The sequence below is a fragment of the Schistocerca americana genome, chromosome 2 (assembly GCF_021461395.2).
Source record: "Schistocerca americana isolate TAMUIC-IGC-003095 chromosome 2, iqSchAmer2.1, whole genome shotgun sequence".
Lineage (NCBI taxonomy): Eukaryota > Metazoa > Arthropoda > Insecta > Orthoptera > Acrididae > Schistocerca > Schistocerca americana.
Window position 1 is genome coordinate 141821703 of NC_060120.1, and position 12164 is coordinate 141833866.

General features: G+C 41.1%; 1 protein-coding gene across 1 annotated transcript in view; it reads left to right on the forward strand.

Annotated features, from left to right (window-relative positions):
- LOC124595869 (brefeldin A-inhibited guanine nucleotide-exchange protein 3) overlaps positions 1 to 12164 on the forward strand; it is a 306469-nt gene that overhangs the window by 262203 nt on the left and 32102 nt on the right. Inside the window, exon 24 of the mRNA XM_047134775.1 lies at positions 2891 to 3195. Within this exon, the coding sequence (XP_046990731.1) occupies positions 2891 to 3195 (305 nt within the window). The remainder of the gene's footprint in view (positions 1 to 2890; positions 3196 to 12164) is intronic.

A 12164-nucleotide genomic window follows, 5' to 3' on the forward strand; every position in this document is an offset into this window, starting at 1 on the left:
CATTATGTGCCTGACCGCTAACAGTATGTCATGTACTCTACCACTGTTGTTTTCATTCTTGGATGTTGAAGGATACCCGCTTCAACCTTCATCCTCCACTCTGCCCTCCCTCTCAGATAACGCAACTCCAGCAACCAACCTTTTGACAGACATGACCTCTTCACTATACACAATCTGTAGGCATTCATGGGTGACAAACAGACTAGTCCCACTTCCATCGCATCCACATTGTCAGTACACATCCATCTGCCACCGTGCTGTGTACTCAACCTCGAGGGCCCCAATCTGCTGCTACTTTTTCTTCTTCAGCACGCTGCACATGCATCACTTCATGTCTGCTGACACCCCTTCTGTCACTGAACCAACAACAGATGTGGATTCATACAGTGTTTGTTTGCATCGTCTGGTGTACCATCTTCTCCTTCAAAAACTGTGATGAAACTTACTTTGGGAATGTGCCTTGTATTCTCAAGGCTTCTGCTCCTGCTATATGGCATGCAAACAACACAATGAACAAATATAATACCTCATGATATAATTGAGGCCTTGGGCAGTGGATAGCCATATATTAATATTATAACTCTACTTCTAAACTTTTATTTCTCGTTGGAGGCTTTTTGTATGAATGTGCTCACAAATATGAGTATGCTTTTTGATGAAGAACTCGTGTTCTGAAGTTGTACTACACTGTTCTCATTTTCAAACAATGGAAAATCCAGGATAGAATATAACAATATTTTGAAAAGGATGAAGATGAAATGAGAGATATGATACTGCGTGAAGAGTTTGACAGAGCACTAAAAGACCTGAGTCGAAACAAGGCCCCGGGAGTAGACAACATTCCATTAGAACTACTGACAGCCTTGGGAGAGCCAGTCCTGACAGAACTCTACCATCTGGTGAGCAAGATGTATGAGACAGGCAAAATACCCTCAGACTTCAAGAAGAATATAATAATTCCAATCCCAAAGAAAGCAGGTGTTGACAGATGTGAAAATTACCGAACTATCAGTTTAATAAGTCTCAGCTGCAAAATACTAACGTGAATTCTTCACAGACGAATGGAAAAACTAGTAGAAGGCGACCTAGGGGAAGATCAGTTTGGATTCCGTAGAAATATTGGAACACGTGAGGCAATACTCACCCTACGACTTATCTTAGAAGCTAGATTAAGGAAAGGCAAACCTACGTTTCTAGCATTTGTAGACTTAGAGAGAGCTTTTGACAATGTTGACTGGAATACTCTCTTTCAAATTCTGAAGGTGGCAGGGGTAAAATATAGGGAGCGAAAGGCTATTTATAATTTGTATAGAAACCAAATGGCAGTTGAGTTGAGGGGCATGAAAGGGAAGCAGTGGTTGGGAACGGAGTGAGACAGGGTTGTAGCCTCTCCCCGATGTTATTCAATCTGTATATTGAGCAAGCAGTGAAGGAAACAAAAGAAAAATTTGGAGTAGGTATTAAAATCCATGGAGAAGAAATAAAAACTTTGAGGTTCGCCGATGACATTGTAATTCTGTCAGAGACAGCAAAGGACTTGGAAGAGCAGTTGAATGGAATGGATAGTGTCTTGATAGGGGGATATAAGATGAACATCAACAAAAGCAAAACGAGGATAATGGAATGTAGTCGAATTAAGTCGGGTGATGCTGGGGGTATTAGATTAGGAAATGAGACACTTAAAGCAGTAAAGGAGTTTTGCTATTTGGGGAGGAAAATAACTGATTATGGTCGAAGTAGAGAGTATATAAAATGTTGACTGGCAGTGGCAAGGAAAGTGTTTCTGAAAAAGAGAAATTTGTTAACATCGAGTATAGATTTAAGTGTCAGGAAGTCGTTTCTGAAAGTATTTGCATGGAGTGTAGCCATGTATGGAAGTGAAACATGGGCGATAAATAGTTTGGACAAGAAGAGAATAGAAGCTTTCGAAATGTGGTGCTACAGAAGAATGCTGAAGATTAGATGGGTAGATCATATAACTAATGAGGAGGTGTTGAAGAGGATTTAGGAGAAGAGGAGTTTGTGGCACAACTTGACTAGAAGAAGGGATCGGTTGGTAGGACATGTTCTGAGGCATCAAGGGATCACAAATTTAGCATTGGAGGGCAGCGTGGAGGGTAAAAATCGTAGAGGGAGACCAAGGGATGAATACACCAAGCAGATTCAGAAGGATGTAGGTTGCAGTAGGTACTGGGAGATGAAGAAGCTTGCACAGGATAGAGTAGCGTGGAGAGATGCATCAAACCAGTCTCAGGCCTGAAGACCACAACAACAACAACAACGACTTCTACTCACCATATAGTGGAGATGCTGAGTCACAGACAGGCATAATAAAAGAGTCGGGCCTCAGTGGCCATAGAGTGAGTGAGTGAGTGAGTGAGTGAGTGTGTGTGTGTGTGTGTGTGTGTGTGTGTGTTCTCTTTCTGAAGAAGGCCAAGTTGGGCAAAAGTTCACTTTCCAACAGTCTCTGTATTGTGCCTATCTGTGACTCAGCATCTCTGCTATATGATGAATAGTAACTATCCTTTTCATAATATTGTTACTGTTCAAGTTTTTCTTTATGTGGCCCATTGTAGTTCAATACTTCAGCTATAAAGTGAATATTTGCTTGAATTCACCCCAATATTTGTATTTTACTCCTCCATACTTCTGATAAGAATTAAATAGTTGCATGTTTTTTTTTTTTTTTTGTTTTTTTTTTTTTTTTTTTTAAAGTTGGGATCACCTTTGCCGAGGGTGCTTATCATTTTATTGTGGATCTTCATAGTATATTGAATAAGTAATCTGTTAAATTCTTGTTACATTTCTTTTAAAAAATGTGTATGCAGTACATAGTGACAAGAATATTATTCAGTTATGTAAACAAGAACTTGTTTCTTGCTGTTCATAGGATTCAGTTAAACAACTCACCACAAGTTGTGGATCCATTAATACCGAATGTGGAAGTTACTCAATTTGAAATGGGTACAAGTGCTGCTGAGAGTAATATGGATGGTGGTATTTCATACAGCTCACTTAGTATCAGTGGTGAGATGCTATCACTGGATGCTTTAGACAAACCTAGTGGTGTTTTACGAGTGTGGTTCATACTATTGGAAGGACTGGCAAGTGCTACAATGACCTGCCCACGCCGTTATCAACCGTATGCCTTGGATGTATTGTTTCAGCTGCTAAGGGAGTTGCTCAGTATGCCTGGTTAGTAAGCTATTAATTTTAAAATGTTATTTGTGTACTCATATGTCACAACATTCAAAAGTCATTATTATATCTCTAAAGCAAAGCACACAAAGTTCATTATTTGTAGTGTGTGAACTTTTTAGCGTATCACTCACAAGCAAAGTAAGCTCACTAAAGAATAAAATCAAACAATGGAAATTCCGGGTAGGCCTATCAGTAGTGTAGGAAAGATAGATTGCTACTTACCATAAAGATGACATGTGAAGTTGCAGACAAGCACAATTAAAAGACACTTACATATAAGCTTTTGGCCACAGCCTTTGTCAGAAAAAGAGAAACACACACCTTTTATTCACACAAGTAAGCACATTTCATGCACACATGACTGCCAAGTGTGGCAGCTCAGGCCAGAATGCAGCAGTCTGTTAAGGTGGGGAGAGAGTGGGAGGTGCAGTAGTGTGCAGGTGGGGGGGGGGGGGGGGTGCAGTCTGGCAGATGGTGCAGGGAACACAGTGCCAACAGGCACGGGGTCAGGAAGTTGTGGAGCAGAGCGGCAGGGAACAGGGAGCAAAAATGGACGGGAGCAGGAAAGATGGGCAGATGCATTGGCAGAAGTCGGCAAACAAAGAAGGTAGGAGACAGGAATGAGGAGGAGGTGACAGGGCAGAGGGGGTGGAAACTGTTGAGTGGAAGGTGTGGGGCCAGTGTAGGTTGAGACTGGGATAATTATAGGAGTAGAGAATGTGTTAAAAAGATAATCCCCATTTGAACATTTCAGAAAAGCTGGTTATGGAGGAGAGGATCCAGGTGACTCGTGTAGTGAAGCAGCCATTGAAATCAAGGATGTTACGTTCACCTGCATGTTGTGCCACAGGGTGGTCTACCTTGCTCATGGCCGCAGTTTGGCAGTGGCCATTCATTCTGGTGGACAGCTGGTTTGTAGTCTTATAAAAAGCTGTGCAATGATTGCAGCAGAGCTGGTAAGTGATATAGCTGCTTTCACAGGTGGCCTGGCCCCTGGTTGGGTAGGAGAAATCTGTGACAGGACCGTAATGGGAAGTGAGTGGATGGCTTGAAGTGAGTGGATGGCTTGAGCAGGTCTTACACTTGTGTCTTCCACAGGCTATGATACTCGTGGCAAGGGATTGGGATTAGGAATAGTATAGGGATGGGCTGGATGTTGTGGAGATTTGGTGGGCGAAGGAACACAACTTTAGGAGGATTGGTAAGATGTCCCTTATTTCAGGGCATGATGGTAGGCAATCAGAGCCCTGACAAAGGATGTGGTTCAGTTGTTCCAGTCTGAAGTGATATTAGGTGATAAAGAGGGCCCTCCTTTGTGGCTGATTCTTGGGGGGTGGAGGGAGGAATTGGGGTGTGAGGGGAAAAGGCATGGGAGATTCATTTGCAGACTAGGCCTTGGGTAGTGCTATTTGCAGAGACCTTGTGAGATCCTCAGATTACTATGTGAGGGAGTCCTTGTCACTGCAGATATGCCGTCCATGGATGGCCAGGCTGTGTGGGAGGGATTTTTTGGTGGGAAAGGGATGACAGCTGTTGAAATGCAGGTACTTTTGGTAGTTAGGAAAAAGTTACTAAAGTGTGTGAGGAATGAGATAGTGGGTTTGGAATTTGAAGGAAATTGGAAAGGTAGTGTTCAATAGAGGTAAAACTGTGGGCCTGAGGGATGTTGGTGTGTAGGGAGGTGGCAGCAACAGTGATTAATAGCAATCCAGGAGGTGAGGGGATGGGGATGTGGAGAGTCAGTGAAGGAAGTGATTTGTATCTTTCATAATTACATGCAGTTGGTTGGAGGTGTTGGTCAATGAGAGCTGGAACTATTTCAGTCGGGATACAATAACAAGCCACAATGATGTTCCAGGATTGTTGGGTTTGTTGATTTCGGGGAGCATGTGAAGGGTGGGTGTATGAGGTTCAAAAGGGCTGAGGAGGGAAATGAGTTCAGAGGAGAGGTTGTGAGAAGTTCCTAACTTAAAGCAGGGATTGGAGGTTGTGTTGGACTTCAGGAATGGGATCACTCTGGCAGAGTTTATATTTGTAGGAGTCAGATAATTGGCAGAGGCCTTCCGCCAAGCAGTCACTGCAGTTCATAACAACACTGGTGGAACTTGTGTCTGCAAGTAGGGTGATTAGGTCAGGATTTGTTTTGAGGTTGTGTATGGCTGTATCTTTCTGCAACTTAATGTGCCATCTTTACAATAAGTAGCAATCTATCTTTCCTACATTGTTGATATTCATACCTGGAGTTTCCATTGTTGTTTCTTCCTCTCTACAATCCTACGATGTTTTCCTTTGTTACTATTCTCCATAGCATTACTCTATTCAGTGTCAATTCTTTCTCTGCTTTACTGTGTTCATTCACCATTTTCCAAACTCCATCTGCTTCTGAGCCACACTGTATCAATGATTGTCCACACTCAAAACAGGCTTTGTGACTGCATGGATTGTTGATGCAGCATCTGTTGCCCCAGATTACTTCCTTCAATATTTATAATTATATTTATCCTATTGATCCCAATTTTATCCCTCATTCTGACCTACTTTATTTGCCTGGTTATAAGACGTGTTTTTTTCCCCAAACCTGACAGACTCTTCTTATATTCACAGATTAAACTATTTCTGTGTTTTTACATTGTTTAATACAGTATGCAGGGGTTGTCTTACATTGACCAAAAAACTTTGTCTATTGAGGTCATGTGCAAATTTATTTTGGAGAATAGGCAAAATCTACTCGCATTCAAACAGACTCAAGATTTCCTGACATGACGAAGTGCTCGATACAGTATTGATGTTGTGCTTACTATCACGTGACACTTGACTTGCATGGCACTATTGCAAGGGATATGTCAGAAACTACCAACTAGCCACTACAACAGTCTATTGCGGTGCTTAAAATTTGATAGTTTTGTGAAACAAAGGAGGAGATAGAATTTAGTGCTATCATCTTAAAAGCTCTTATTGTATCTGAGCAGATTTGCAATAAAAATTCTCATAAATGTGTGGATACCTTGTAGAAACATTAATGTTGCTTTTAATGTATAGGTAACATTCAAAAGCAGAAGTGTTGGCCTTCAAAAACATTACTTGATTCTGAACCCAGATTGACATTTTATTTGATTGTGGGAGACTGTATTGATTTACTAAGTGGTTTGGAAATGAGAAATTCTGTCACTGTTCACGTACTAGTATACCAGGTAAAAATGTTAGCAGCTTTTAGTCAGCTTTAGAACATTATAGTGACATTCAGAAGAAACAAGAAGGAAAATTAATCCATAATTAAATTTCTAACAAATGAAAGAAATCATAGTTGAAATGTTGTCGCTAGAGTGATAGTACAAACATTCATCAGTAAATCATGAGACGAGTGAAGTTTGAGACTTGGACTGAATCATGATTGTGATTCTTTGTTATGTATTAGTTGCTGTTGTTACATTTGACCTGTACCCTAGAAGGTATTGCAGTCCATGTTTCATAGTTGCTCAGGCACAGCACTATGGGTTGGAGGGGGACACTGGTACCAACTTAGCTGGGACCAAGGAGGTTGGCTGGGAACTAGATGACTGCATGGAGGGGAGCAATGAGTGGGCAGAAAATTATGTCATGCTGCCAACCGATACAATGTATACTGCGTACTTTGGCTTTTCAGGAAGACCTACCACGTTTAAACTGCAGTTTGACCAAATCTATTTGTAGTTTGAATTGAACAAGAGTATTTATTTATGTGGGAGATGGTAAAAGTCTAGATAGGAGCTAGTAGCCTACTTATACGAGTTTTGCTGCAATGTTGTTGACGTTCACCATGGCATATGACGGAAACGAAAGGGGGTGTGTCAGCACACAGCTGGTTGTAAGCAGCCACTGAGAGATTGGCGGGTAGACAGTTTGTTTGGAAGCAAGTGAAACTGAAACATTCTCAAGTCCGTATTGAAGTGAAGTCTGAAATGTATTCATATAAAAACAGTTGTGTTTTCATATTCAATAGTAACCACAACCTCAGAAATCACAACGTATTGGGAAGAAACAGCCAAATATTTGTGAAACTGAAGATATAAATTTCACAGCTGTGCTATTTGGATGATGATGATAGTGATACCACAGACGGCAGGATTAGTAAGTGAAAAATGTAGAAAAGAAAATGGTCGGCAAATTAACGTAAACCATTTCTCTTCATTAATTTTATTTCTTTGTGTATTATCAAAATGTAGACAGTCAATAAATGGCATAAATTTAAAGTAGATATAATGTTACCTTTTTGGCAGATACTGTGTATCAATAAAAGTTTGTAATTTGGATTAGCCTGAATATGTTAAAAAATAAATTTTTATTAAGAAGCCTCTTGGAAAAAAAAGGGATTGTCTTATAATCAGGGTCATCTTATAATCAGGCTTGCCTTATTCTTGAGTGAATATGATACTGTAGCATTTTATTTTTCACACCTGCCCGTACACACGAACCTGTCATTCTCAACGTAGCCCATCCCCCTTCCCCCTCTCTTCCCTTGTTGCAACACATACACATACTCCCATACCTCATCCGTACCTTTTCTCCAATGTTCCTGTATGTTTTTAACGTATTCGTGTGTATTTTTACATAGTTTTATATGATTTCACACATTTTTGTGTATTTTTACATATATGTGCATATTTTTGCACATCTCTCTGTGTTTTTATGTGCCTTTATGTATGTTTTACACGTATTTTCACTTATCGAGCTCCTCACACAACCATCAACACCTATTCTGCCCATGTCCACCTCATTCCCATTTCCTTTACACCATTCTGCCATAATAGACCTCTGCTCCATCTTTCTGCACCAGTTCAGAAAAGAATCCTTTTCTCTGGCTAATACCCAGTCCCACATCCTATTTCTTGAATGATGCCTAAATCGTGGAAGCCTCCCAAACAGCCTAACCATAAAAATTCCTTTCTCTGGATGCCGTCCCTCCTTTCACAGTAACCTTAACCTTTTAGGAATCCGCCAGTCCCTGACCCACACAAACCTGGTACTGCAAAAACACATCTCCGTATCACAGGCATCCCAGAACCACCTCTGCTCCCTCTGGAAGATACTACTACTGTGCAGTCCCTGCTTCATACTTCACATCTCTGAAACTGAATACCTTGCTCTCCAGCACCTAAAGGAGCATTCCAGACACCATCTCTGTAAGTTATCCAACCTGCTGACATCCTACAGCCGCCTCGGGGTGCCACTACCCAATCCATATCCTACCCACAGTGTTCCTCCTCTCCGCCCCTCATAGCACATAAACCCTACCTAGCTGGCTTTTTCAACTAGCTACATCCCTCAAAACTCCCTACCAACACTCCACCAAATCCAGAGCTTGAAACATTCCCATAACTCTGTTGTTAACCTTTCCACTTAGACCCTCGGCTCCCCGGAAGTTTCAGTCCTATCCAAAGGCCTCACCTTTATCCTCAAACCCAAATTTAACCATGCTGGACTTGTCAAAAACTACTCTCCTTCTCCCTATCTCTGTAATGGAAACACTTCTTTGCCACCAATCCCTCCAACCAAAACCAGCCTAATTCCAACATTGAACCCTGCCTCTTCCAATTCATACCACCACCTAACTGAGATCATCTCCCTCGCCCAGCCAAAAATCTGCTGGTCACCTTCCAGGAATTCTTTATCGTCAGCTTTACCTCACCATGCTTCCCCAGATCTGTTCCTCAGAACACCAACCTTTCAGCAGAAGAAAGAATAGCCATAACCAGCTTCGAAACAAATTCTGACCTAATCCATCAGTGTTGTATTGAATCATAGTGACTGCCTGGTGGAAGGCCTCTGCCAATTACCTGACTCCTCCACCTATAAAATCTGCCAGAGTAATCCTATCCCTGAAGTCCAACACAACCTCCAATCCCTGCTTAAAGCCTTAGGCCATTCCCACAACCTCTCCCCTGAATCCATTTCCTTCCTCATCCCTATGACACCCCGCACACCCACCTTCTACATGCTCCCCAAAATCCACAAACCCAACAATCCTGGATGACCCATTGTGGTTGGTTATTGTGCCCCTACTGAAAGAATTTCGGCTCTCATTGACCAACACCTCCAACCAATTGCACATAGTCTAGCCTCCACATCGGAGCCACACACCACACTTCCTTCACCAACTGTCCACCATCCCCACACCTTTACCTCCTGGATCCCTACTCATCACTGTTGACACCCCCTCTCTCTACTCCAGCATCCCATATGCCCATGGTCTTAATGCTATGAACACTATCTTCCCCGATGTCCTTCAGATTCCAGACTTGCTAACTCTTTCCTCACACACCTTACAAGGAAAACTCCCCATCACACTCCCCTCAGGTTTAGTGGGAAGATGGCCCAGTGGATAGTCCATCAAAATCTGAATGCAGATCAAGCATGAAAACAGGAAGAAGGTGTCCTGAACTCTGAAGAAAGAAGAAAAATAGAAACAGTGAATGGTTGAAGCCCAAGATATGCAACATCGAGTGAATTGCAAGAACCATGGCATCATGGTTGTGTGGTCACGGTGTTGGATTGCAAAGCTTGTAGCAGTTCACCTAGTTGTTTCTTTCTTTAACAGTTCTCGGTGTAGACATACTGGCTGAAAAAAATAGGGAGTGGATGTACAGTACTGTCTGCTGTAAATGATGTAGCCAACAGATGCACAGTTGTGTTTCACAGTCTTTTACTTTCACTTTTCACAACTCCCCAATAATACATAGTTACATGTGGCCAGTGCACTATTGTTCTAACTTCCCATAAGCCCCATTAATAGTTAGCAGGCGAAAATCCACATAGTGCTACAATAGTTTACTGTTGAACATCTACGAGCAGTAAAAGCCTAACGACAAAGTTCTCAGTTCTTGAAGAATAGAAAGGGACGTATGGAGTAGATACTGTAACTGTTTTAACACATGGCCTAATTGTGTAACATTTATTACACTGTTAAGTTGAGGCATTGTTGTCGTTCTAACCAACACAGGTTCCTCGTCTGAAACTGCTGTGGACTGACTGTCTCATGACCAAAAATCGGGCCCTTATATATCATCACAATAATAGGTACTGAAACTACACACTGTTCAAAGTTAAAGTTACAGAAATTACAATTAAAACTTAACTCATTATATTAACTGAATACATTGAAAAATATGTTCCTTTTAATAGTCCCTTCTGCTACAAGAGTTAGGCCGAATTATTTGTTTAAATTGTGAAATTAACAGTTATAGTTACACAAACAATACTTTTGACAAAACTGTTAATTACTTTGGAATTAATTAAGAGCTGGCTTTGATAACATGTTTTCGAGTAGAGCCAAATAGATCCTTTGAGAATACTATTATTTTGCCTTCCAAATGTTAACAATTATTACAGAATTTATATTTGTTTAAACGTCAGCAGTAGAATTTAAGTTACAAAACAATTACTGATTTCACTCTATAATGAAAGATACTAACTAGTAGTAGTCAAAATAAATTAGAAAATCAATTACATACATAAAACTAAGCACAAAATTAGATCTGTTGTTAACTTCTTTAAAACTGAGGGCCAACCTTTCTCTTATATGAAAATGCAGATTATACTTGTGTTTGTTAATGGTAATTAGTTAAAAGAGAAAAAACAAATTTAAGGAGTCAGATGGCAAAACAAAACGGGAAGTAAAAAATATCCCAGCTTGCTTCATCACAAGCTGGAGGCCCATTTTCAAATCTCTCTCATGCACCTCTTTTTATTATTATTATTGCAAAGTTTTGAACTTCCTGTCTGCAGTTATCATACTATACAATGGCTATAGAATATGAGTCATGTTGTAAGAATATTTTAGTGTCATAGGTAAATGTGATGAACAGTGAGTGTAGGTGAGATGCTGCAGTGACCTCTCACAGATATGAAAACAACAAATAAATGGCTGTGTGCTATGTTACAACAAAGGAATTCAAGAGTCAAAACGTCCAAAACAGAATGCAAGAGTCATAACATGTGGTACTTGTGTAGAACAAATAGGATGTATGTACATCTGTGGAGGTCTGTTCCTTACACCTCGCTGCTCAAACAGACGTTACACCATGACAGAGGCATAAATTTTAATACAGTGAATGGACATGTCAGTGACCAGACAGACAGTTCATAATTTTGTGGAAAGGGGGATGGGGGTACAAGGGAGATTTGAACATAGTTTTTTCCTTCATAGTCCAATACCATCACCATAGAACCACGATGTCCTGGCTATTCAAATTCACTTGATGTTGCATACCTTGAGCTTGGACTGTCCACTATTTCTACTTTGCTTATTTTTTTCACAGTTCAGTGCACTTTCTTCCTATTTTCATCCTTGATCTGTGTTCAGTTTTTGATTAACTATCAATTGGGCCAATGAACTATCCATTGGGCCATCTTACCACAAAATATGTGGAAGGTGCGATGGGGAGTTTCCCTTGTTAGTAACTTTATCCTATCCACTAACAGTACTGGCATTTCAACAGTCGTCATCCCTTTCGCATAAAAAATTCCTCCCACACAGTGTGGTCACTCGAAGACAGCATACATGCAATGATAAGAACTCCCTTACCCAGTCTGCTGAGGGCCTCACCAAGGTATTTGCAAACAGGCACAGTCCCCCACACCTAGTCTGCCATTTCCCCTCACACCCCAAATCCTCCGACCACCCCCAAGAACCATTCACAAAGGAGGACCCCTTTCATTTCCTCAGACTGTAAGAGATGAAGCATATCCTGTGCCAGGGCTTTGATTACCTATCATCATGCCCTGAAGTGACGAACATGCTACCTAAGAACCTTCCCATCCCCACCCAAAGTGGTGGTACATTGCTCATCCAACCATCACAACATCCTAGTCCATCCCTATGCTATTCCCAATTCCAACCCCTTGCCATAAGGATCATATCCCGGTGGAAGACCCAGGTGCAAGACGTGCCCAAGCCACCCATTCAGTACTTCCTATTCCAGTCCTCT